Source organism: Ceratotherium simum, chromosome 13 (genome assembly GCF_057802395.1).
Source record: "Ceratotherium simum simum isolate JZ-2026a chromosome 13, ASM5780239v1, whole genome shotgun sequence".
NCBI classification, from domain to species: domain Eukaryota; kingdom Metazoa; phylum Chordata; class Mammalia; order Perissodactyla; family Rhinocerotidae; genus Ceratotherium; species Ceratotherium simum.
Window position 1 is genome coordinate 52,294,290 of NC_141912.1, and position 27,875 is coordinate 52,322,164.

Below are 27,875 nucleotides of genomic sequence, written 5' to 3' on the forward strand. Positions count from 1 at the left end.
TTTTTGACTCTTCTGGGTATCTGCTTAGTAGTGGAGTTGCCAAGTCATATGGTAACTCTATGTTTAACATTTGAATAACTGCCAACAGCTCCTTACACGATTTTAATTTTAATCACGTGGTCCCATGACAACAGGGAACAGATGTCCCAGATCCGTTTGTATTGAATAAATCTGCTGCTACTGTCATGTGTCAGAATGCTTGATGTAACCCGAGCATCTTGGGTTCAACCTCACTAATCCTTGTCAAATAGCCCATCCACACAATTGTGTGATAAGTTAGGTTGTTGGTCATCATTCCGGTGATTCGGGGACATGCTCAAGACTCCCCACCTCTTTCACTTAAAAAGCCCCTCCTTTAGAGTTCAGGGGCCATGGGTTCCATGCTAGATTAGAAGAAAACTAAGTCCTCCTCTTATCACAAAACAATTGGTTAATATGTTCCTTTTCAAGGTTGGCAATTAAAATATTAAACAAAAAATTTCAGGATGTTTGGACTCTCTCTGCCAGTCAGTGGGGAATGGCTTTTGAAAAAACTTACTGAGAGGTTTTCAGGAATTGGATGCAAGGACGAAGGCAGGTGAGAAACCTCTGCCATGAGCAGCAGGGAGCTGCTGTCAGTAAGCGGCAGGCAGGTCTCTGGAATACTTTTTATACTAGGTCACAGATAGAATACAGGACACCCAATTAAATGTGAATAGTAGACAAATAATAAATAACTTTTTAGTATAAGTATGTCCTAAACTTTGTATAGAACATACTTATAGTAAAAAATTATTTATTGTTTATCTGAAATTCACATTTCACTGAGTGTCCTGTATTTATCTGCTAAACCTGGCAACCCTATGTGTATACTCTTGTCTCTGCCACATTCAGATCAGCCTTCCTAGCCTCTGGGCCTTTGCACATGCTCTTTGCTCTGAAGAGAATACTCTACCTTAAGCTACGATTGTATTTCCCCTAATATATCTTTTCTCACATTATTTTGACACTATATGTTTAATATCAGTTTCCCCATAGACTGTGAGCTCCTGGGAGTAGGGCCTTCATCTTGCTTTCAGTCAACTCCCCAAAGTCTGGCACAATCCCTGCACATATTAGGAGCACAATAAATAATATAGTGTTTTAGATGGGAAATTTCTAGCAAAAGCAAAAGTAAGGAGACTAGTATTACAAACCCCAGTGTACCCATCTCCCTGCTTCAGCAACTGCCAATAATCTTTTTTCATCTGTACACAAGATCCACCTGTAGTGGGTGGTCTGGTGCCCTCCAAAGAGATAAGTCCATGCCCAAATACTTTCAAGCTGTGAATGTGACCTTACTTGGGAAAAGGGTCTTTGCAGATGTTACTAAGTTAAGGAGCGTGAGATGAGATCATTCTCGATTATCCCGGTGGACCCTAAATCCAAGAACACGTATCCTTACAACGGAAGAGAAGACCAAGACACACAGAGGGTGAGGGGAGATGAAGACCGAGTCAGAGGTTGAAGTAACGTGGCCATGAGCCAAGGCAAGCAAAGAATGCAAAAAGCCACCAGAAGCTGGAAGAGGCAGGAAGGATTGTCCCCTAGAGCCCCTGGAGGAAGGCAGCTCAGCTGACACCTTGATTTGGGACTTTCAGCTTCCACTAGTGTGGGAGAACATGTTCTGTTGTTTTAAGCCACCCAGTTTGTAGTAATTTGATACAGCAATCACAAGAAACTAATATATGCTCCCACCTACTGCCCCCACTACCACGGTTATTTTGAAGCAAATCCTAGTGCCAGCCCTGTGGCTTAGCGGTTAAGTGCGCGCGCTCTGCTACTGGCGGCCCGGGTTCAGATCCTGGGCGCGCACTGATGCACCACTTCTCTGGCCATACTGAGGCGGCATCCCACATACAGCAACTAGAAGGATGTGCAACTATGACATACAACTATCTACTGGGGTTTTGGGGGAAAACAAAATAAGGAGGAGGATTGGCAATAGATGTGAGCTCAGAGCCGGTCTTCCTCAGCAAAAAGAGGAGGATTTGCATGGGTGGTAGCTCAGAGCTGATCTTCCTCACAAAAATAAATAAATAAATAAAACTGTTTAAAAAAAAATGTTGAAGCAAATCCTAGACAGAATATCAGTTCATCTGTCAAAAATTTACTACGTTAATCTCTCAAAAGTAAGGACTCTTTTTCTAAACATAATCTGACTGTTCTTGTATCAAACTAAAGTTTTATAATTCCCTCATTGCAGTAAGTATTCAACATTCTAATTTTCCCAAACATCTCATGAAGCATTCTTTACAGTTGGTTTATTTACATCAGGCTCCAAGCAAGCCCCACACACTGCATTTGAGTGATGGGAATAACATATTCTGAAGACATGGGTGAGGGAATACCAATGTCAGGCAGGTGGGAGTGTGGGGGGAATTGTGAGGAATTCCCAAAGCCCAGACTAGAGCCCTTAGATCACCCAGGTGTGCGGGGATTTGTGTACTGTGTTATTACCGTTGGTGAGGGAGCCCTGGGGACACTGCAGGGCCATGTCCCCACACCAGGAGTGGGGGAGGCACAGTGGCTTCAGGTTTCTGAGATGCTCACGGGGCTCTGTGGGAGGCCAGAGCAGAGCCTAGCTCTCCCTGGGGAGCACCAAGGGGAGGAGTGGAGTGTCCGGGGGGAAGGAGCTGCCAGGCAAGGCTAGCAACTGTGCCCAGGCAGGAAGGCCAGGGACCTGCCTTGCCCAGGAGTGTGATGGGCTGGAGGTGGGTGTGAGGAGGGATGTGAGGAGGCCTCCCTGCAGGTACAGGAGTCACTGAAGGAGATCAAGAAGGTGGAGAGACTCAGATTAGCACAATAGGACAACCGCTCTGGTTTAGGCATGGAGCAGACTAGAGTGAAGTGAGGCCGCAGTCAGGGAGCCCTGTGTCTGTGTGCCCCCCGCCCCACCCCCCACTGTGGGGACCCTCACACTAAGGGGAGGAGAACTCCATGTGCCAAAGCCCACCTTTTCTGGGAGAGTATTCCTCATTGGCCCTGGTGTGGCTAAAACTAGAAACCACTCCTCATCCGGTCACTCTGGCCCAGAACAATGATTTTATATATATTCATTTATACTTAATTCATACATATAGTCTGTATCTTGGAAGCCCAGGTCTGAGGGACACTGAGTGACCTGAGAGGAGGGCACATGCCCAGGCCCCACAGAGCACTAAGCAACAGAGTGATGATGTGCCAGGGTGCTCGGGGACTGGAAGGGACAGAGGGTCCCCTGAGAGCAGAGCTCGGCTCTGTTTTGTTCTTCACTCCTTCCTCACTGCGTAGAAAATTAAAGAGTCCATAGGGGACATAATCGGTGTTCATAAATATATCACAAAAAACATTTTTATTATCAGAAGGAAAATGCCTCTCAAAGAAAAAAGAAAATTTCTTTAGCCATTAATGAGAGAGGTGGGTATTTTCCCGTGAATACCTGAGAGTGTCCGGTATGAATTTCTACACTTGACTCTTTGATTGCTCTGTGACATATGTTATATGACAATGTCAGGAAAAATTCAAGGAGACTGCATGATCTATGTTTCCCTTTTGTATTTAATTTTTCATTCCAAGCAAGAGACAGTATAGAAGGAGATTGAAAATCTGATTTCATATTTGATCCTAATGAAAAAAATAAATTGTAACTAAAACTGCTCATAGGAGTGCTATTATTTAATTACCACTAAAACCTTGGAATAGTATGTTAGTCTCACATAGCCAGGATCTACATTTAGGTCAAGTACTTCATTTTTGAAAGATTTCAGAAGGTGGTCCAGCATGTGCTGGGGGCCATGCTTGCTTTATTAAAACTTGAAAATCTTTCTTGCTTTTTCTATAAGTTTCTCATCCACTGGAGGCTTCCTCTGGCTGCCAGGTTGCAGAAACTTCTTCACGGTAGGGACGTTGCTGATTCTGGTTTTCAGGGCCTGCAATGCACAGGAGCACAGCCTCAGAGAGGAGCCAAAGACCAACCCTGTCATTAGCACAAGCCCGGGAATCGGAAACCCTCCTAGACGAGGACCCACTGAGTCTCCTCCATCAGCACCAGTGTGAGGCTAGGGAACAGACACCCAGTGAGACACGAGAAATAAGAGGAAGAAAATCTGGCTCAATAGCACTTTCTTCCCTCTCTTCTTCCCTACACACTCATCCTGTGGATTCATGGCTCTCCTGCAATACAAGGAAAAGGATGTTTCTGTCAGATATCAGCACAAAGTCTCCAATCAGGAAAAGCAAAGATATAGGAAAGTGGGCAGGTATTGGAGACAGAAAATATAAAAGAGAAACCACGAGGCCAGTCAAAGCCAATTTACCCACGGAGAGAGAGAGACAGGGACAGAGAAAGACTGTGCAGAGAGAAACACAACGTCTGAAAGTAGGAGCAGGAGCTGAGGGGAGGAGACCTGCTCACAGACTCAGGTGTGAAAAGAGAAGGACACACCTGGGTCAAGGGAATCCCAGAGAAAAGAGGACAGAAACCGTCATGGAGCAGGGGCCTGGGAGAGAGAGGCTGACCCTGGGTCGCTCTCCTTGTAAAAGACAAATTCTTCCTCTTGGGGCAGCATCCACTCAGATCTCCTCGGCATAAGATTCTTTTCATGCCTCAGGCCCGGACCCAGGATCCAATTTTGGAGACCTGAGGGCAGCAAAGGCCTGGACAATAATGGGGACCAAGGAACCAAATATTAGATTCCAAGATGGGAGATGAGGGCTGTGAAAGAGATCACCTTCAGCAGAGGGAAGTTGGCCAGAAGGCTGGGGTCAAGCTCTTCGACAGAGTAGAGAAGTTCAATCAGCTGAATGTCAGCCCTGCTCAGCGTGTTGCCAACCAGGTAGTCTTGTCCGTGGCTCTTCAACACCTGGAGAATTTGAGGGATCAGGTCATGGACACAGGCACAGTCAGGCTGGGCCCCCTGCTCCTCCCAGGTGTCTCCAGCCCCACTCTCCCCACTCTGCTGCCCGCCCGGGGCGGATGTGGAGCCTCAGACCTTCTCCACCGGCCCTGACTCAGTGAGACGGAGGGAGGAGTGGGCTCTGCTGTTCTTCCCTCGCTCCTCAGCTGAAGCCCAGGCCACCATGTCCTTCGCCCCTTCCAACGTCACTGGGCTCCTGCTGCACCTTCCTCTGGGCCAAGGGGTTAGCACCCGCTGTGCCATGTTTCTGTTTGCCACACGCCCTACTGTCTCAGGAACCATGAGATTTCAGGATGTGGCTCTTCATGCTGCTCTCTCTCCTCTCTCACTTGGGCAAAGACTCCATCTTCACGACAGCCTTCTTCAGTCCCCAGCTGACTATTTCAGAGTCTACTTTTCTCCTCTCCTCTGCTCTCCTCATTTCCTGTCTATCTCTCTGGGACCTGAAATAAACCTGGGTCACCTTGAACTCACCGTCTTCCTTACAACATTCCCTCTGCTTCTACTCCACTTGTATCTGTCAATAACATTGGTGGAATATGTTCTAATTTGCAGCCTGAAGTGTCTAGGTGTGACTGCAATGATGTCTACAACATGCTTTAAAATGTGTCAAAAAATAATATGTTTGACTGGAAGGGAGAGGAATGGACATATATGATTAAGCAAGCATCGTAATAAAATGTTAATTTTTGAATCTGTGTGGTGGGCATATATTTCATGGTACACATCTTTCAACTTTTGTGCATATGTTAATTTTTTAATACTAATATAATTGCAGACTATGTTTATTAAAAATGTTGCAGCAATATGGAAATCACAGAGAAAAAACACACATGGCTCCACCAACTAAAGATCATAAGATTATGACAAATACCCTTTCAGACTATGTATGCATATAGAAGTTGGATCAAAATAAAGACTATAACAAAGCATCAAATGCCATTTTGTGATATGCCTCTTTCATTTATGTTATCACAAGGCTCTTTGATTTCCGAGTGTAGATGTCCTCAAACTGCAGTGACTGAAGAGCTTGTCACCATGTGAATGTGCCTAAACCCTCAGCACCACGAGCACCAGGAGAGTGGAGGTTCTGATTAGTATAAGTGCTTTGCTCCTTCAATAGGATCTGAAACACTAGAAATGAATTAACATTTGTTGAATGGATGAAAGAATGATTTAATGCCTTACAAAGACAAGGATTCTATTTGTATGTGAGGCTGCTGTATCTCTTACAACCATTTTTTGCTTCATGATTTTTATTTAGCAAGATTTCAGGTACTTTTGATCTTGAAATATTCTCCTTTACCTTCAAAGAGAAACCTTAACTAAGGTAGGTACTATGTATATTGATGGAACTTTATTTCCTTAGTTTGCATGACTTTCCTTAAAAATCTAAGAGCCATGTTTCACAAATTTGTAGATTACTTTCCCTTAACATCTCTACATCTATCGCTTCCTCTCCATCCACTGCCCCATCTCTGTTAGACACATCACACTCATTCTCTGAAACATTACCACATTCTCCTGATGGGCAGCTGGTCTCATGTCTCCCTACACATGGTACCAGAATATTTTTTGATGTATGGCTTGCATCATATTCCTCCAGGAGCAAAAGCCCCTGTATGGTGCTCTGCAGGATCTGCTCCAATCTCTAGGGAGGCTCTCAGAGCCTTTTACAGCCCAGGCTCTATGACCATGAAATTCCACTGAATAGAGAATTCTAGATTTCATCCAAGTAAGTTGAAATTTTGCTGAAAAATTACAACTTGGTAAACCTGATACAATTGTCTCTTACAGTGGATTTTTATAAAATGCCTCGAGAGTCAGGTGCTCCATTAACTAGTATTCAGGAAGGCTCCCTGGAAGTGAGGGTCAATGCCCCAGGAATGCCCAGACACTCTTTCTCTTTCTCCTCTAACCTCAGTGACCCCAAAACACTGAAAAGCCCACTTACTTTTTCAAATGCAGGGAGATAACGATTTACTGTTCTGTCTTTGATCAGGGTGATCTTAGCATCTTTTTGATCAGGTGGGCTTATGGGCAGAAGCAGGATCATTTCATTCAAATCTGCTATACCTTCTGTGTACATATCAATCCTGAAAGACAAAAATGACCAAAGTGTCAAATGTCTCCTGCCTTAGATGTTATAGTCTAAAAGTGAAAAGAATGAGGCACCAGGGTGTGGCAAAGGAATTCACCTCCATTGGGTGCATTTTTCTACACCACTCATTCACCTATAGTTTTACTTAATTTTCACATTTCATTCCAGAGCAAGCTCTCAAGCTAGATAAGTCTCTAAAATTTTTGCTGCACACATGACCAAATATAAGGACTGAGAGCATAGGTGACCTGCCCAGGGTCACAGGCATGAGAGACACTGGTGGAATCACAGCAAGTAACCACTGAAACTTTAGCTAGGGTTTGCCATCTCTGCTGGAGTTTGGTCTGTGCACAAACTCAGTGTGATTCACACGGCCAAAGACCCGCCACCTAAGTAACCTCCAGAGAGAGTCCCTGGCACAGCCCTCTCAGTCACGGCCCTCTCCCTCTCATCCTGTTAACCACCCAGGCCCACATAACACCCAATGTTCATCAGGGTTTGAAGAACTCTGTGACTGTGCCCTATACATGGCCATATCCTCCTCTAATCCCACTTGCTTGAGTCCACTGCAGGTTTCCTGTCCCTAATCCTCCAAAGTCTCTGCTGTAATGGACCTCAGTCTATACCACCAAGGTCATGATCCCCCTGCCGTGGTCCTGCTCCCTCAGGGACGGACCTACATTGTTCCTATTAACTGTTGATGAAAGAGCAGGAAAAATACCGTACAGGGCTCTCTCCTTTATGTCTTTCCCATAGAGGTTGTATTTGGCAGCGATGTAGTTGAGAATGGCTCTGCTCTGCACCAGATTCATCCCATCAATTTCGACCATTGGCACTTGCTGGAACATCAGACTCCCGTCTTTGGAAAGAAGAAAAGAAAAAAGAGAGTGAAATCTTTTATGGATGACACTTTCAGGATGAAAAACGGTTTGCTGAAATGACTGAAGATAAAAAATGAAAAAAAAATTATAACCTGGGAACATTTCACAGGGTATAGAATTTGTTTTTAGCTTCCTGTAATCCTTTTTCTTTACAATGTGCCTTTACTTTTTAGCATATTATTTCACTTATCATTTTATTTCCCATCCCGATACATGGGAGGTCCCTGTGCTTTTTGCATTTGATTTCTCTTCAGGGATATTTTAGGAAGAAGTTGGGAGAGGCTGCAATACGGTCACCAGTCAGTTGCCATTTCAGTTGGAAAGTTCCCAAGATAAGTCTGTGGGTTCCTGCCATTAAGGCCAGTACTAAGAGGGATTTCTCCAGAGGGTGTTTTGTACAGTCCTCAAACCCACCCATTGGAGAGTGTGTGCAGGTGGCCCTGTGGTCCCCACCCCACTGCTCTTGGCCCTCAGGATTTTGCTCCCTCCTCACAGGCTCCCCTCGCCTTCCAACTAACTCAACGCCATCTTGCTGAGTCTCTAATACGCTAGGACATCACATTGTCAACCCGTCAGAGAAGAGAACTCAAGGCAATTGCAGGGCCTGTTTCTCCTCTTTGACTCTAACACATGTGTTTGCTGTCCTTGCAGGGAGGGCTGTGGGATCCTGAGCTGCTAGAGCTCAGTCACTGGGCAGAAAAGCAGGAGAAGCAAAGAGAGGGATCCACAGGGCCTGGGGGATGGTCCTGGAGCAAACACTCACAGAGTTCCAGCCCTTCCTGCCCTGAGCGAGTTACCAAAGCTGCTCAAGGAGCCCCAGCCCTGACATTTGCACCACTTCCCTCCCTCTCCCTGGCCCCCAGCTCCCAGGGTACACACACATAGGCATTGCCCGGGGTTAAACCCCAACACATGACTTCTACTAGATACTCTCATCAGAGGCATTTAGATACTAGGTCTTACCATTTCGTAACTTTTCCAAGTCGTCTGAAGTGTCTACAAATTTCTCTTCAAACTGGAAAGCAGAAACAGTCAGTGAGTTCTTGTTCTTTCATTCCACAGCATTATAGAAATTTTACACTTGAATGGCCCCTGTCTGGTGCATGATGAGGAGAAGGGAGATTTGTGAGCTTGGCAGGGTACGCAGAGGAGTGTGATCAGGGCCACTGGGAATTGAGATGAGAGGCGTCAGGAAAGAGCACGGGTTACAGCAGTGACAGCTCACTCTTGCAGTTTCAATTCACCTCCACCCTCTTTCCAGCTCTGTGGATGGTTAGGTGGTGACTGGGGAGGGGATGTCACAGCGGGAAGGGACCGGGAAGATCTTCCTGTTGTGGAGTTTGAATATCTCAGGAAAGCCTGTCTCTCCACGTGAGATCAGGACAGTTCATTGAGTGTCCCCCGGCATGCGGTATGCCAGGGGGCAGTGACCCTCTAAGATGCTGCCACCAGGGGCCTCTGCTGTCATTGACACCACCCCATCCCACAAGGCCCCACTCAGGGTAAAATGAGTCCTGGTTGCTGCACAGCTTTACTCTTTCAACTCAGAATTTGCTCTCCTAGAAAACAGTGGGCACATCAGGTTAGAATTCCCCACTAAGTTCTCTAACTAGTGTTTTTTCTTATCTAAGTTTTATATGATTTCTGATATGACTGCCTGAGTTTGAATATCATTTCTTACAAGTAGTGATCTCTTAAATTGGGCACATGTCTCAATCTCTCTGTGTCTCAGTATCCTCATCTATAAAATGCGTAGAGTTGTGGTACCAACCTATAGGTTGGTGTAAAGAGATTAAATCCGTAAGGTGTGCAAAGGATTTTAAACAGTACCAGGTATACACTAAGTGCTCAATAAACATAAGTTGCCATGATTTTTGAAGTTGGTTGCTGTTTCACCATGCCATACTTGTTTTTTTTGAATTTAAAGCAGTCTGACATTGGTGAACATATACTCTACCCTTGACCTACATTCAGGATTTATACCTTGATGTATATTATCCCTTCTACTTAGGCAAGTCTCTGTGGTTGGAGTGACAGCCAATAGCAAGGCTGTCTCAGTCGGACCAGAAGCTTTGAATGGTTGTGGGATTTTAAACTGTAAATATGAAAAGCAGTAATTATATAATCACACAGTTTACTTAATTAGCAGAATCTATAAACCAAATGTCAAGAGACAGATGTCAAGAAAACGGTTTTCAGTGTTGATAGGATTTGGTTCCAATCTTGACTCTGCCTCGTAATAGCTGTGTGATCTGTACACAGTCACTTCACATCTCCAGGACTTAGTTTCCTTATCTATAAAACGTGGGTAGAATATCAGGTGTTTTAAAATGCATGTTACAGGACCCGGCCCACATAAACCAAGTAATAACTAGTAGTGGTGTTTGCAGTGGCTATTACGGTTTAAAGGGGTTCTTGATGGTGAAAAATGTGGGAATTTGGGGGTTTATAGCTCACCCAGTTAACAGTGTATTGTGGGTCTACACGACTCCACAGGGTCAGACTATACAGACAGTGAGGTGTGGGTGCAGCAATTCATAACCCAGTTCAAGACAAACATAAGGGATGGTGGTGGTCTTCACAGCAGGGTGGCCGAGGTGTGGTGGGGGTGGCTAGTGAGATGCTGTTTGTGAGGCTAGTGGAGACGGATGGGATGGTGAGGGTCAGCCTTTGGTCACAGAGAACCCAGAAGCCCTGACCAAGAGCCTCTAGTATGTCCTTGCTCCACCACCCTCTTCAGTCAAGCCGGGATGGAGAAGAGGAAGCCTGGATGCTCTCAGCATCTCCCCCTTCTTCCCCCTCCTGGGCTGAGCTCATCCTGCCCCGGGGCTCTGAACACATCCCTGAACCCAAAGCTGACACTGGACACAGTGAAAACAGGCTATTGATTCATAGAGAGAAAACGACCTGGAATGGCACTGTTTGGATGATTTGTGTCCTTGTTTCTTCATGAAATTGAGAGATGACCAGGCTAAAGCCCCATGCACCCATGGAGCAATCCAGAGTGTAATCCCAAGGCTTCAGTAAACATGGTGTTATGGGGCTGAAGAGAGCACACCAGAAGTTCCTGTCACAGGACACCGCCTCACCTGGAACCCTGCTTTTCTGCTCCCACCTGAGGGGCAAGATGTCGAGACCTCCCCCCCCCTCCCCCGGGGAAAACCCTCCCAGAGTTGCTGGTCCCTCTGATGTGGACTGAGAAGTGTTTTTCTCTGTGACACCTCTAGAGGGCAGCACTCATCAGAGTCCCAGGGAAACCTACCGTTTTTCCACTGTGACTATGGCATTTTGACACTGTAAATGCTTGGGTGTCCTCCTAGGTTCTCCCTCTCTGCTTCTAATCACCTCCTTACCGTGTGCAACCTGACTGGAATGTAAGCTGCCTGAGGACAGGGCCTGTGTCTGTCTTGTTCATCCGTGTGTCCCCAGGGCCTGGTAGAGAACCTGGCACTTAAAGGTTCTCAACAAAATCACTGCTGAGTGAATGTATTACATCTTCACAGGCAGTTTGCTACAATCCGTTCCTCCCCACATTTGTGGTTATGTCTTAAGTTTATATTATAACATTATATATTTTATCCGTTTATTATGTACATTTCTAGCATGTACAATTAAAATAAAAGAACAAAGATCCTCCTTGCACCCTTCACCCAACAGCAATAATTAACAACTCGAGCCAATCTCCCGTCATCTATATGCCCACCACACTCCCTCTCTTGTAATAATTTGAAGCAAATCCCAGATATCTTGTATTTCATCTTTATATAGTTCAATGTGCAACTCTAAAAAATAAGAACTATTTTAAAAATAACATCAGTACATTATCACACCTAAAACGATAACAATAATTTTTTAACATTATCTAATATACAACATGTGCATATTTCTAATTGTTACAAAAAGGTGATAAATGATATTTTACGTTTGTTACATCAAAATTGCAATAAGGCCAACACACTGTGACTAGTTTCTTGAATTTATTTTAATTGTTTATGCTCTTTGATGACAAATGTTAATAATAATATATTAGGTCAAATCTGTTCATCTCTCAATAACTGAATTTTTTGTTTAATGCAAAAACTCTTGACAGGTCATTTAGTAAGAACAGTCTCCTACCTTATGTGAGAAAGGACTTTGATAGTCAATTTTAGATCCAACTTAAGATGACAGAACTCATAACCCACCTCTACCCCGGCTGCAGCCAGGAGCCACCGGATGGACTCCATTCTGCCTCGTCCATCGAAGTAGTGAAGCTTGGGCTTCCCCGCCATGATGCTGTCTCCTGGTTTCTCTAAACCTGAATGAATGCATGAATGCACAAATGAATGAACAAATAAAGAAAACCACAGAAGCAAAAATGTACTTTACCATACATGGTTGAACAGCACCAACAATGAGGAAGAAGGATCGGCCTCCTTCATGGCAGTGTCATCAGAAGAGTCCCTGGAATATCTTCCTCGGCTCAAATTCTCACCCTCAGGAGCCAAGCCCAAGAAATGGCACCAAACAATTCTCCAGTCTCCACTGGGTGAAGTCTGGTGGTCTTGACAGTCTAGTAGGTGAGAGTCCGTGATAAGGATGTGAGCATGGGAATTAGGGGGAGGGGAAGGATTAGAGAACTAATATTTATTGAAAACCTCCTCCTAACCATCCTGACTGAATGTTAAACCCTTGGATACATTATATCTTTAATCTTCATAACAGCCCCATGAAATAGTTGAGATTGTATCAATTTTTCAGTTGAGACCAAGGCTCAGAGGTTAGTTAAACAACACGTCCACGGTCAGGCTCCAGGGAGTGGTGGACATGGAAATCCACCCCCAGGATAGAGGGAGGGCAGGGCTGGACCCCACACAGATGCAGGCCCTGGGAGCCTGTGAGGGGCCTTGAAACCAGAGGCCTTCGCTGACAGCGAGGGGGAAGAGGGAGCAGAGTTAACGCTGCATTTGTTCAAAGGCTGAAATTTAGGGCTCAGACTGACTTAAATGAGGCTCAAAAGTTCCTAATTCTTCCCACAGACACAGGATGCTGATTCCTTCCTGATTTTGGAATTCTGCATTCCACTTCTACTTGGTGCATTTTACAATCTAGAAAGAGGGATGTTACTGCATCAACTTTACAGTATATCGAGTGGAACTAACATTTGTTCGATGTCTGTCATACGATGGGGGAGCTAACTAATTTACCTTCATTTAATCCTACAAAAATCACCTGAGGTGGGTCTGTTATCACTCTCCCTTACAGCTGGGGATACTGAGGTTTATACAGTAACTTGCCCAATGTAGGTGGTGGATCTGGGGTTCAACCCCACTTCTATTTGAAGCCAAAGTCTAGGACTCATTTTCTGTATTATTGTTTTTCAAAATATGCATGACAATCCCTCAGTGGATTGTGAAATCCACCAATTTTTAAAATGAAATAGAAGACAGTAGAAACTCTCTGAGTGCCCTCTATGGAGACGAGGTTAGGATCATCTCAGGAGTTTCAGCTTCGGTCATGTGTGTTGCACGTGTGGATGTGTGCACACTCATTTGGTCAACTCATGGTGAGAGAGACATTGGTTGTGTCCAATCAGCAAAATTTGAAAGCCCCTGTTCTACCCCAGGCTGCGTGGGTGGTCGACATAGAGGGAACCAGAGGATGAAACTCAACGGCTCCCACAGTGGACATGGTTAGTTCTCTCACGGGTGTGAATGGAAGCACACGGGACTCATTACAAGCGGGAGTCGCAAAGCCAGGACTGAGGGAGGAACAGTTGCATTTTCCATCCAAATCCCAGGCTCTGGGGCCGGCCCCGTGGCTTGGTGGTTAAGTGCGTGCGCTCCACTGCTGGCGGCCCGGGTTCGGATCCCGGGCTCGCACCGACACACCGCTTCTCCAACCACGATGAGGCCGCGTCCCACATACAGCAGCTAGAAGGATGTGCAGCTGTGACACACAACTATCTACTGGACCTTTGGGGGGAAAAAATAAATAAATAAAATCTTTAAAAAAAAAAAAAACAAATCCCAGGCTCTGTTTAGAAAACATTAAGATTCTACCTGCCAAATTTCATTGCCTTGGAGTTTGGGACGAAAATTTACTTCTCTTTACCCAGTGGATATAACTCTGAAAAAGTGTCTGTGATTTGAATTTCAGATATCAAAATGTTTTCTTTCTTTTTTCTAGTTTTTTCTTTTCTTTTTTTATTTTTATTATTGAGGTAGCACTGGTTTAGAACATTGTATAAATTTCAGGTGTACATCATTATACTTCTATTTCTGCGTAGATTAAAATGTGTTCAATATCCACATTTTTAATGGGGAACTCAATAGTCTAATGTTTAGAAAGTAAAAATCCTTTGGAAACATGCTTAATCAACCATCTGCTGTGTAGTTGGCGATATTGGAGTCTGTGTTTTCTCATCACGGGAGGTGGAGGTGCTGGGATTGAGCAGAATGGAGAGGAGACTAAAGCCGGCACTGAGGCGGGAAGTGTGTGCTGTGGACTAGAGTTCACAGAGCCAAGTGACTCACACCTCACACTCAGCTCCTTTCCCTTACACTGAGGATCCTGTTACAAAGGGAAAGGAACTCTTATGTTCGATAATACTTTATCATAGCTCTCTTCCTCATAAACAACTTTCCTCACCTCCCCACTAGGAGGTTTCCAAAGGCCTGGTCCAGACTGGGGCCAAAGTTATCCTAAACGTTTGCCTGGTCAGCAGAAAATGAGAACTAGAGAGATTCGATGAATTGCCAAAGGGCACACACGTGTGTTCCTGATTCACACTCAATATCCAGCAAGTGTGTCTGCCCTCGACCACAACCCCGGGAAATAGCTTCTCGTATCCTGTTCTAAAGAGGAGGAAACTGAAGGTCAAAGACGCGCAGCAGCTTTCCTAGGCTCACACGCTGTGTCCTCTGATTTCAGGGCCACGTCATTTCAGGTTTCACCCCACCATGGAACACTCAGGCGCTCTCTGTGCTTCTCCCTGAGACTCTCGTTTATTCTTCCCATTCAGAATCCATTAGCCAGCTAACGGTTGAAGGGGAGGAAGAGAAGGAAACAAGGAATTCCTAAGCCCCTTTCTGGTAGCTGATTTTTAGGGGCTTGAAAAGAAACATTGATAAAAGCATCTCATGCTTTACTTTGACATCCTAACAATTTACTGTGAGTAAATTGAGCACTAGTGTAACTACACTTTACCTTAATAGGGGAGTAGGCTTATATTCCTCAAAAGGTCTCTATCCATGATAATCCCAGGAGTAAACTAAAGGAGTGAGGTCTGGGGGTCCTAATCACAGCGGGCCTCAGCAGAGAGGAGACTTGGAGCCCAATCCCAGCTCCTTTCCTCATGAGGATCAAAACCATGCGCAGGTGGATGCATCTCTGCACTGCAATTTTCCCTTCTGAAAACAGAGTTATCTCTACTTTTGAGGGCTGTTGAGAAAGTCAAATGAGATAATGTGCATAAAATTCATCCTAGGGATCAGCAAATGCAAGCTCCCACCTGATCTCAGATCCTGGGAGACGAATGAGTTGAACACACTGGGTAGCACGTGCCTTCTTTCTTCTGTCTGTCTATCTGTCTTTCTCTCTGTCTATCTGTCTACCTATCTGTCTATCTATCTATCTATCTACGTATCTGTCTATCTATCTCTTGGCAGATAGAGTTCCAGCAGGAATAAGGTTAGACATAGTATGTGGGGCAGAACCTGTGGTGTACTGCTTAAGTTGACATGTTCCGCTTGGGCAGCCCAGGTTCACAGGTCAGATCCCAGGTGGGGCCTGACACCGTTCATCATCCATGTTGTGGGAGTGACCCATATATAAAGGGGAGGAAGATTGGTACAGGTGTTAGCTCAGGGTTAATCTTCCTCAGCAAAAAAAATAATAATAACAATAAAAAGATTAGACAAAGCATGTATATATGTGTATATCCAGAGTTTTTTCAAAAATCGTATAAAGGCTCATTTTATTTGGCTCCTGTGGAAAGATTAGTGACGTTCACTGATTACCTAACCTGGATTGTAGGATGTCTTTGGTGAGGAGCTGCCAGGCTGAGGAAGCTGAGGGCGCTGCTCCGCGGCCCAGGGCACTCCTGCCTCCCAGGCAGCACCCAGTTCCCAAGCTCCGTGCCTCTCTACCCCACGTGGCTGCCTTCCTCCCCTTCAAATGAGGACCCTGCCTCAGCCCTGACAAACCTTGCTCTTGGTAGCATCCTGCCTAGTGCTTTTCCTCATTGCCATTTCAATATCTTCTCCCACAGGTACTGTACTTTTTCCCGTGAATTCTATTATATTCAGACAGCTCCAGGATTGTCACATGATCTCCCTGAGCCTCTCCGTCTCTCCTGTATGAGACCTTTCCTTTTTTCTCCCAATGTTAGTACACGGAGCATGGTTGACTGTTACATTCTGATTGAATGACTTGCCCGTTCTAGCTTGGTGAGTTCCTGTGCTTTGTAAAATCTCCTTCTGTGCTCCTGTGATTCTCTAGTTTTCCCATTGAGACTTCCTGAGTTGGGGAGTTTGAGAAGTCATGTCACCCAGGGACTCTTAACAGGGGGTGATATTGCCCCTCCCACCCTGGAGGACACTTGGCAATCTCTGGAGACATTTTTGGCTGTCAAAACTGGGAGGGAGGGTGCTACATCCAGTGGGCAGCTAGCAGAGATGCCTCTGACATGGAGTGGGGCGATGCCTCATTGTGCATCTGACTCCTTCTTATCCACCCTCAGTCATTCTGCATTTCATCCACCCTCCATTTTTCATCCACCGTGCTGTGCTAACAGACACATTGATTGCATATTTATTTGGAAATACCTTATATTTGATTACAGTTGGCTATTTTATCTGTGTCATCTTCCTAAGATAATTTTTTTGAAAACTACATTTTTTAAACATGGAATAATTCTTCTCTATCCTTTTGCACCTCTCATTTGACCCTGCAGCTGCCACTAGCACTAGGATGAACTTGACCCCCACACTGTGTTCTTTCTACAAGTACAGAGTAAAATGAGAGAAAAACTGTGAGTTGAGTATTGATGAAATGATGATTTCCTGTAAACATATGAACAAACTATCACTGTAGATATTTTAAAGGTGGAAAGTTTGTAAATTTGAGGAAATATATATGTTAACTCTTGTAGGAGAGGAAGACTACCTTCTACCCATTCTGGGTCCTTGCTGGCTGGGCTACAAATTAAATTGACATGAGACTGAATAGCAGGAGAAAATCAAACAAAGCTTTATAACGTGTATACATGGAAGAGACCAGGGAAACTGAATAACTTGACAAAAGGGTGGAGGTTCTCCTCTTAAATACTATCTTCAGCATAAGACAAAGGAGAATGTTGGGGGTACGGGGGAGTCAGTTATGGGAGATTACCAGAAAACCTCAGTAAACAAGTGGAAGGTTATTATGCAGATTTAAGGCCTGGCCTTCCACACTGATAAATTTCTGGAGATGAAGTCATCCCTCCCCTTCCCAGTACACAGAGGGAGATACCTTTACAAATGGAGACTTCCCTTACAAATGTAAATGTTTGGTAAACAGAACTTTGATAAGAATGGGCTTAGCAAGGGCCCTCCCAGTCCAGCCAAACCCAGAGTTATCTATGGTGATGGCCTGTCCTGGGGAGAGGTATTCTACCTTAAATCCTTTTAGGCGGTTAGTGCGGGGATGGGGGGGAGGTGGTCAAAGTTTCTTTCAGAGTCTTCTGAGCCTTTACTGCCTTCAGCTTGTAATAATCCTCAAACCACAGTGGCATATCTTGGGGCGGCCCGCCCTGAACCCCATCACACTCTTCTCAAGTACATTCCTTAAAACTAACTGAATGTACATTTCTCTAATAAATAATTTTAACTAAAAGACAAAGGACAATGGACAGGACAGCCCCAAAACAAGGCGTTGCCTGGCCACAGTGTCCATAGGGCCAGACTAGGAAACCTCCATCCATTGTCTGGTTGCCCTGAGTTGGCTGAACCCCAGAGAGAGAAGGAGACGTGCCCGTAAGCTAATCCAGCAAAGGCGGAACTAGAATCGAGTTCTGCTGACCTTCAAACTAATTTATTCCTATTACAATCAGTCTTAATATTGAATTTTCATAGCAGACATAGTATTACAGTATCACAGCTCACAACTGCTGTGTGCCAACCACTTCTACAGAGAGAGTAAGTAACCTGGGCACAAACTCCCACACTCTCTCTTGCACTGGGCAGATTCTCAGATTGTCTAAATGATATCATTCTTATTTCTCCTACTATCATTAATTTTTATCATATCTAAATTCTCGTGCCCTAGTTTGCTAAATTCTTCATTTTCACATTTCTGTGAAGATGTTTCCAACAGCAATTGAATAAACAACTCTTTTTTTTTTTTTTTGTGAGAAAGATCAGCCCTGAGCTAACATCCATGCCAACCCTCCTCTTTTTGCTGAGGAAGACCAGCCCTGAGCAAACAGCTATTGCCAGTCCTCCCCTTTTTTTTCCCTTTTTCTCCCCAAACCCCCAGTAGATAGTTGTATGTCATAGCTGCACATCCTTCTAGTTGCTGTATGTGGGATGCCGCCTCAGCACAGCTGGACAAGTGGTGCATCGGTGCACACTTGGGATCTGAACCCGGGACACCAGTAGCGGAGTGTGCACTATCAACAGCTAAGCCACGGGGCCAGCCCAAACAACTCTTGAACTGACCCCTAAGCGCACCAAGAAGGCACAATGTGAGTCTAAAACAGACGTTTCTTGTGCTAAGGACACATTCTAAAGTATTTTTCTGATGATCTAGAGGGGAGGATGTGAGGCAATGTATGAAGATTTATAAAATAAGTACTTACCTTATTGAAGTCTGTCTCTCACGTGGCTCAGCAACTCGATGGCAACGCCTCAGGTGTTTATAAGCTATTTTTATAATGGAGTAACTCCTCCCCCTACACGGGTAGAGATCAGTTAAGGGCAAGCCACTCCTACAGAGTTCAGGGTCCAAGGGTACCATGCCAGATTAGAAGAAAAATGACAAGTCGTCCTCTTATCACAAAACGAATGGTCACTATGTTACTTTTCAAGGTTGGCAGTTAAAAGACTAAAGAAAAATTGTCAGGATGTTTGGACTCTCTCTTCCAGTGAGTGGGGTATGGCTTTTTGAAGAAACTTACTGTGAGGTTTTCGTGAATTGGATGCAAGGACAAAGGCAGATGAGAAACATCTGCCATGAGCACAGCAGGGGCCTGCTGTCAGTATGGGCAAGCAGATCTCTGGAATACTTTTTATGTTGGGTTGCAGACAAAACACAGGACAGTCCATTAAAAAGTGTGAGAGAATACATTCTCCTCTTTTAAGCTGCCCGGTTTGTAGTAATTTAATATAGCAACCATGAGAAACTAATATATAATCCCAAGGATGGCCCCCATACCAGGATATTATTTTTAAGCACATCCTATACAGTATATCACTACATCTATCAAAAACTTAGTATATTAATCTCTAAAAGGTAAGGACTCATTTTCTAAACATAATCCGACTATTCTTCTATCACACTAAAGTTGCGTAATTTCTTAATTCATTAAATATTCAGCATTCTAATTTCCCCCAATGTCTCATGAAGATTTCTTTACAGTTGGATGATTTGCATCATGATCCTAGTAAGGTCCACACATTGCATTTGAGTGATAGGAATAAACATGGATTTTGAACAAGGATTGAAGACATGGGTGGGTGATTACAGATGTCAGGCTGATGGGAGTGTGGGGGGAAGTGTGAGGAATTCCCAAAGCCCAGACTCAAACCCTTAGGTCACCGAAGCGTGTATGGAGTTGTGCGTGGTGTTATTACCTTTGGTGATGAGCCCTGGGGACACTGCAGGGCCATGTCCCCACACCAGGAGCTCACAAGACAGTGGGAGAGGCACAGTGGCCTTCAGGTTTCTGAGATGCTCACGGGGCTCTGTGGGAGCCCAGAGCAGAGCCCAGCTCTCCCTGGGAAGCACCGAGGGGGGGAGTGGAGTGTGGCCAGGGGGAAGGAACTGCCAGGCAAGGCTAGCAACTGTGCCCAGGCAGGAAGGCCAGGGCCCCGCCTTGCCCAGGAGTGTGATGGGCTGGAGGAGGGTGTGAGGAGGGATGTGAGGAGGCCTCCCTGCAGGTACAGGAGTCACTGAAGGAGATCAAGAAGGTGGAGAGACTCAGATTTGCACTTGTGGAAAGCCACTCTGGCTGTGAGTGGAGAACAGACCAGAGTGAAGCGAAACGTCAGTCAGGGAGCCTTATGTCTGTGTGCCCCCTGCCCCATCCCCCACTGTGGGGACCCTCACACTAAGGGGAGGAGAACTCCATGTGCTAAAGCCCACCTTTTCTGGGAGAGTGTTCATCACTGGCCCTGGGGTGGCTAAAACTAGAAATCACTCTTCATCCAGGCACACTGGCCCAGAACAATGATTTTCTATATATTCATTTATACATAATTCATGCATATAGTCTGTGTCTTGGAAGCCCGGGTCTGAGGGACACTGAGTGACCTGAGAGGAGGGCTCATGCCCGGGCCTCACAGAGCACTAAGCAGCAGAGCGATGATGTGCCAGGGTGCTACGGGACTGGAAGGGACAGAGGGTCCCCTGAGAGCAGAGCTCGGCTCTGTTTTGTTCTTCATTCGGTCCCCACCACCTAGAACACTAAGAGTCCATAGTAGACGTAATGGGTGTTCAAAAATGCATAAAAAAAATTTTATTATCAGAAGGAAAATGCTTCTCAAAGAAAAAAGAAAATTTCTTTAGCCATTACTGAGAAAGGTGGGTATTTTCCTGTGATTGACTCTGTCTCAGATTTCTACACTTGACTCTGATTGCTCTGTGACAGGTGTTATATGACAATGTCTGGAAAAGATCAGGGAGATCACAGGATTATGTTTCCTCTTTTTATTTAATTTTTTATTCCAAGAAAGGCACAGGGCAGAAGGAGAATGAAATCTGATTTCAAATTTGATCCTCATGAAGAAGAATAAATTGCAATGAAATCTACTGATAGGAGTTGTATTATTGAATTACGAGTAAAACCTTGGAAGAGTTTATTACTCTCACAATAACCAGGATCTACATTTATCAAGCACTTCATACTTGGAAAACTTCAGAAGATCAGTCCTGCATAGGCTGGGCAGCCATGCTGGCTTGATTATTACTGGAAAATCTTCCTTGCTTGTTCTGAACTTTTCTCATTCACTGGAGGCTTCCTCTGTCTGCAAGGCCGCAGAAACTTCTTCATGGTGGGGAGGTTGATGATTCTGGTTTTCAGGGCCTGCAATGCACAGTAGCACAGCCTCAGAGAGGAGCCAAAGACCAGCCCTGTCATTAGCACAGCCAGGGAATCTGAGACCCTCCTAGACGAGGACCCACTGAGTCTCTTCCATCAGCACCAGTGTTGGGGAACAGACTGGGGAACAGACACCCAGTGAGCCATGAGGATAAGAGGAGGAAAATCCAGCTCAGTAGCACTTTCTTCCCTCTCTTCTTCCCTACACACTCATCCTGTGGATTCATGGCTCTTGTGCAATGCAAGGAAGAGGATGTGTCTGTCGGATATCAACACAGATACAGTCTCCAATCAGGAAAAGAAAAGATATAGGAAATTGGGCAGGAACTGAAGACAGAGAATATAAAATGGAAACCATGAGGCCAGTCAAAACCAATTTACCCTCTGAGAGGGAGAGATGGTGGGGAGAGGAAAGACTGTGCAGAGAGAAACACAATGTCTGAAAGTAGGAGCAGGAGCCGAGGGGAGGAGACCAGCTCACAGACTCAGGTGTGGAAAGAGAAGGACACACCTGGATCAAGGGAATCTCAGAGAAAAGAGGACAGAAACCGTCATGGAGCAGGGGCCTGGGAGAGAGAGGCTGACCCTGGGTCCCTCTCCTTGTAAAAGACAAATTCTTCTTCTTGGGGAAGCATCCACTCAGATCTCCTCAGCATAACAAGATTCTTTTCATGCCTCAGACCAGGGCCCAAGAGCCAGTTTTGGAGACCTGAGGGCAGCAAAGGCCTGGACAATAATGGGGACCCAGGAGTCCAAATATTAGATTCCAAGATGGGAGATGAGGGCCTTCCGTCCTAAGGGCTGTGAAAGAGATCACCTTCAGCAGAGGGAAGTTGGCCAGAATGCCGGGGTCAAGCTCTTCGACAGAGTAGATAAGTTCAACCAGCTGAATGTCAGCCCTGCTCAGCATGTTGCCAACCAGGTAGTCTTGTCCGTGGCTCTGCAACACCTGGCGAATTTGAGGGATCAGGTCATGGACACAGGCACAGTCAGGCTGGGCCCCCTGCTCCTTGCGGGTCTCTCCAGCCCCACTCTCCCCCCTCAGGAGTGGATGTGGAGCCTCAGACCTTCTCCACTGGCCCTGATTCAGTGAGACAGAGGGAGGAGTGGGCTCTGCTGTTCTTCCCTCGCTCCTCAGCTGAAGCCCAGGCCACCATGTCCTTCACCCCTTCCCACGTCACTGGGCTCCTGCTGCACCTTCCTCTGGGCCAAGGGCTTAGCACCGGCTGTGCCATGCATCTGTTGGGCCCCTTAAGTGAGCAGCCCTGATACTGCAGGACGTGACTCTTCATCTGTCTCTCTGTCTCCACACTTTTCTTTCTCCCCTCTCTCTTGGGCAAAGACTCTATCTTCAAGACAGCCTTCTTCATCCTGAGCTGACTAGTTCAGAGTCTGCCTTTCTCCTCTCCTCTGCTCTCCTCACTTCCTGTCTATCTCTCTGGTTCCTGAAATAAACTCGGGTCAACTTGAACCCACCATCTTCCTCACAACATTCACTCTGACTCCTACCTAGCACTATGTTATGATCTGCATGCTGAAATGTCTAGGAGTGAACTGCACTGTTGAGTCCAACTTACTTTGTAATATAGTCATAAGTAATATGTTTGATTGACAGAGACAGGGATGGAGAGATAGAGACATATGACAAAGCACACATAATAAAAGGTTAATTCTGGTATCCCTGTGGTGGCTGTATATGTGTTCATTGCACATTTCTTTCAAGTTTTCTGGATGTTTGCAATTTTTCATAATGAATTGTTGGGTAATATGTGATATATATTAAAATATTCCAGTGTGGGAGATCAAAATTTGGTCACTCTGAAATATGTTTCTTTATCTTGATTATTTTCTCTGATGGACGTTTGACCTCCCCCGCTAACTGCCTAAAGGAATTTAACTCTGGATATGGACAGACCAGCAGGGTCCTTGCTAAGCCCATTCTTTTCCAAGTTCTGTTTACCAAATATTTACATTTGTAAAGGTATCTCCTTGTGTGTACTGGGAAGAGGGGGGGATGACTTTATCTCTGGAAACTCTTATCAGGAAATAAACCTGGGTCAACTTGAACTCATGTAAGAAGAGGACTTAAATCCACATACTCTTGATTACTGTAATTCCTGTCTCTCCAGCCACATTCTCTATAGTTGGCCCCGCAAAGATTTGTCTGACAAATATTTACATTTCCCTCTTCATGTGAATTGTCTTCTTCCCCTCTGAAATCCCAAACTCCCCATCCCCAACATTATCCTTTTTCTTTAGCTGAAGATAGTATTTAAAATGAGAGTCTCTGTGCCACTTTGTTGAGAAACTCGGTTTCTCTGGTTTCTCCCATGTATACGTGTTATTAAACTCGGTATTATTTTCTCCTGCTAACCTGTCTTTTAACCATTTTGCCAGCCAGAAGAACCCTAAGGGAAAGGGCAGAGGGGGATTCTCCCTCTTCCCCGACACGAGCAACATGGATATCATAAAGTAAAAAGAGAAAAAACACACATGGCACCACCAACTAAAAATAATTAATTTGGCAAATACTCATTTAAGTTATGACTGCATCTAGAAGTATGGATGAAAAATAAAGAATATAATAAAGCATCAAATGTTATATTGTAGGGGCCAGCCCCGTGGCATAGCGGTTAAGTGCGCGCGCTCTGCTGCTGGCGGCTCGGATTCAGATCCCGGGCGCCCACCGACACACTGCTTGTCAGGCCATGCTGTGGCGGCGTCCCACATAAAGTGGAGGAAGATGGGCACGGATGTTAGCCCAGGACCAGTCTTCCTCAGCAAAAAGAGGAGGATTGGCATGGATGTTAGCTCAGGGCTGATCTTCCTCACAAAAAAAAAAAAATGTTATATTGTAATATGCATATTTCATTAATGTTATCACAGGGCTCTTCGATTTGAGAGTGTAGATGTCCTCAAACTGCAGTGACTGAAGAGTTCATCATCATGAGAATGTGCCTCAACTCTCAGCCCCACGAGGACTAAGAGAGTGGATTTTTTGATTAGTATTAAATTCTTTACTCCCTGAATAAGACCTGACACACTAGCAATGATTGAATGAACACCTGTTGAATGAATGAAAGAATGATTTAATGCTTTATATAGATGAGGGGTCCATGTTAACTCTTTTATTTATATGTAAGCCTCCTGTATCTCTTACAATCATATTTTTGGTTCCGGATTTTTATTCAGCGTAATTTCAGGTAGTTTTGATCTTGAAATATTCTCCTTTACCTTCAAGGAGAAACATTAACTAAGATAGGTACTATGTATAATGATAGAACTTTATTTCCTTAGTTTGCACAACTTTCCTCAAAGTCTAAGAGCCATGTCCCCCAAATTTGTAGATTGTTTTCCCTTAACATCACTTCATCTGTCACCTCCTCTCCATGCACTGCCCCCACTTCTATTTACATACATCTCATCCGTTCCCTTAAACACTACCATATTCTCCCAATGGGAAGCTGGTGTAATGACTCCCTATACATGGTACCAGAATATTTTCAGATGTATTGCTTTCATCGTGTTTGTCATGGAGCGAAAGCTCCTGTATGATGTTCTGTAGGATCTTACTCCAATCTCTAGTGCGGCTTCTACAGCCCAAGCTATGACCATGAAATTCCATTGAATAGAGAATTCTAGATTGCATCCTAGTAAATTGAAATTTTGCTGAAAAATTATAAGTTGGGTAAAACTGGTACAATTCTTCCTCACAGTGGATTTTTATAAAATGCCTTGAGAGTCAGGGTATTCCATTAACTAGTATTCAGGGAGGCTCACCTGAGGGTCAAGGCCCCAGGAATGCCCGGGCACTCTTTCTCTTTCTCCCCTAACCTCAGTGCCTTCAAGACAATGAACAGCCCACTTACTTTTTCAAACACAAAGAAATAACCATATATTGTTCAGTCTTTGATCAGGGTGATCTTAGCATCTTTTTCATCAGGTGGGCTTTTGTGCAAAACCAGGATCATTTCCATCAAATCTGCTATACCTTCTATGTACATATCAATCCTGAAAGATAAAAGTGACCAAAGTATGAAATGTCTTCTGCCTTAGATGATATACTCTAAAAATGTAAAAGAATGGGACATCAGGAGGTGTCAAAGGAATTCACCTCCACTGGGTGCATTTTAATAGGCCAGTCATTCACCTGTGATTTTTACTTATTTTTCACATTTCATTCTAGAACAAGCTCTCGAGGTAGATATATATCTAAAATTTTTGTTATACACATACCAATTATAAGGACTGAGAGCATCGGTGACCTGCCCAGGGTCACAGGCATGAGAGACATTGGTGGAATCACTACAAGTAACCGCTGAGCCTCTAGCTGGGGTTTCCATCTCTGCTGGGGTTTGTTCTGTGCACAAACTCAGTGTGATTCACACAACCCAAGACCTGCCACCTAAGTCACCTCCAGAGAGAGTCCCTGCCACAGCCCTCTCAGTCACGGCTCTCTCCCTCTCCTCCTGTTATACCACCCAGGCCCACTTAACGCCCAGTGTTGGCAGTTCTTCCAGTGGTTTCCCATAGAACGTGGTTCCACAGCCCTCTCCATATACTGTTGCCCAACACTGGCCATGTTTGCATTTCTCAAGACCTCACATAAATATCCCCTGAAATGGTGCAATTCTTTATACAGTTCTAACCAGCGCATATTCTAGGTGATTTGTTTTTTTGTTTTACTGTTCCAAATGGGGTTTCCTATAAGAGGTTTTTAAAATAAAAGCTATATTGACATATAATTTACACACTATAATTTCATTCTTTTTATTTTATTTTATGAGTAAGATTAGCCCTGAGATAACATCTGTTGCCCTTCCTCCTCTTTTTGCTGAGGAAGATTGGCCCTGGGCTAACATCCGTGCCCATCTTCCTCTACTTTATATGGGACGCCACCAAAGCATAGCTTGACAAGCGGTGTGTCAGTGCGCGCCCAGGATCTGAACCCCACGCTGCCACAGCAGAACGTAGGGCACTTAACCGCTATGCCATGGGGCCAGCCCCAACGTCATCCTTTCAAGTTTAGTATTCAGTAGTTTAACACATTCTGAAACCATCTTCACATTCTAATTTCAGACATTTTTATCACTCCCGGAAGAAATCCTGTACCTTTGACAGTCACTCTCCATTTTCCCCCAACTCCTGCCCCAGACAACCACACAACTACTTTCTGTTTATATGGAATTGAATGTCTGCACATTTCTTAGAGTTGGAATCATACAACATGGGGCCTTTTGTGTTTGATTTCTTTCATTTAGTGAAATGTTTTCAAAGTTCATCCATGTTGTAGCATTCATCAATACTTCATTCCTCTTCGTGGCTAAATAATAGTGCATTGTATGGATATACCACCCTCTGTTCATCTATTCATCACTTGATGGACATTGGTATTGTTTCTACTTTTTGAAGATTATCAATAACACCGTTATGAACATTTGTGCACCAGTGTTAGTGTGGATGTATTTTCAATTCTCTCAGGTATATACCTAGAAGTGGAATTGCTAAGTCATATGGTAACTCTATGCTTAACCTTTGAATGAGTGCCAACAGCAGTTCCTTATATGATTTTTTTTTTTTTTTGGTGAGGAAGATCAGCCCTGAGCTAACATCCCTGCTAATCCTCCTCTTTTTTGCTGAGGAAGACGGGCTCTGAGCCAACATCTATTGTCAATCCTCCTCCTCTTTTTTTTTCTCCCCAAAGCCCCAGTAGATAGTTGTATGTCATAGCTGCACATCCTTCTAGCTGCTGTATGTGGGACGCGGCCTCAGCATGGCCGGACAAGCGGTACGTTGGTGCGCGCCTGGGATCTGAACCCCGGCCGCCAGCAGCAGAGCACGCGCACTTAACCGCTAAGCCACCGGGCCGGCCCCTCCTTATACGATTTTAATTTTAATCATGTAGTCCCATCACAACAGGGAGGAGACCCCCCAGATATGGTTGTATTGAACAAATATGCTGCTTCAGTCCTGTATCAAAATGCTTGCTATAACCCTAGCATCTTTGGCTTAACCTCTGCTGACCCTTGTCAAATGGCCTGTCCATATAACTGGCTGATAAGTTAGGTTCCTGGTCATCATTCTGGTAAATTCTGCAATATGAGAAGCAGCTCATTTGGGTCCCACACTTCCCCAGCCTTAACCTCTAGACCCTCAGACACTTAGTCCCTTGTCTCTAGCTGAGGGCTGGTGTCCAGTTCCTAGAGGCCTGAGCACCTGGAGTCATGACTCCACCATCCTCCTGGCTTCTTAGTTCATCAGAGTTTGGAGACCTCTGTCACTGCACCCTATCCATGGACCACATCCTCTTCTATAATCCCACTTGCTTGAGTCCACTGCAGGTTTCCTGTTCTTCATCCTCCGAGGTCTCTGGACCTCAGTCTATACCACCAAGGCCAACTGCTGGTGGTCTTGTTCCCCCTGACACAGTCCTGCTCCCTCAGGGAAGGACCTACACTGTTCCTATTAACTGTTGATGAAAGAGCAGGAAAAATACCGTACAGGGCTCTCTCCTTTATGTCTTTCCCATAGAGGTTGTATTTGGCGTCAATGTAGCTGAGAATGGCTCTGCTCTGCGCCAGCTTCATCCCATCAATTTCCACCATCGGCACTTGCTGGAACATCAGACTCCCGTCTTTGGAAACAAGAAAAGGAAAAGTAGAGTGAAATGTTTATGGATGACAATCTTTTCGAATGAA

General features: G+C 44.8%; 1 protein-coding gene and 1 pseudogene across 5 annotated transcripts; both read right to left on the bottom strand.

Moving 5' to 3' along the window:
* Positions 1–3,540: 3,540 nt before the first annotated feature.
* Positions 3,541–18,821, bottom strand: LOC101404879 (glutathione S-transferase A1-like). 4 transcript variants are annotated; one of them, XM_004424019.3, is made up of 7 exons: positions 18,718–18,821; positions 12,083–12,195; positions 8,862–8,913; positions 7,744–7,876; positions 6,871–7,012; positions 4,731–4,862; positions 3,541–3,929 (listed from the first exon to the last, which is right to left on the bottom strand). In XM_004424019.3, exons 2-7 carry the CDS (start codon positions 12,167–12,169, stop codon positions 3,807–3,809), a joined length of 669 nt encoding a protein of 222 aa, XP_004424076.1. In that variant the 5' UTR covers positions 12,170–12,195; positions 18,718–18,821; the 3' UTR covers positions 3,541–3,806. The 4 variants fall into 4 exon arrangements, with proteins under 4 accessions (XP_004424076.1, XP_087294840.1, XP_087294839.1 ...); XM_087438714.1 differs by lacking the exon at positions 18,718–18,821 and adding an exon at positions 13,584–13,607; XM_087438713.1 differs by lacking the exon at positions 18,718–18,821 and adding an exon at positions 12,291–12,450.
* Positions 18,822–20,786: 1,965 nt separating this feature from the next.
* On the bottom strand, positions 20,787–27,802 carry LOC147915729 (glutathione S-transferase A1-like; annotated as a pseudogene). The gene is made up of 4 exons (XR_015554160.1): positions 27,679–27,802; positions 25,047–25,188; positions 21,995–22,126; positions 20,787–21,162 (listed from the first exon to the last, which is right to left on the bottom strand). The product of XR_015554160.1 is annotated as a glutathione S-transferase A1-like (transcript).
* Positions 27,803–27,875: the final 73 nt, after the last annotated feature.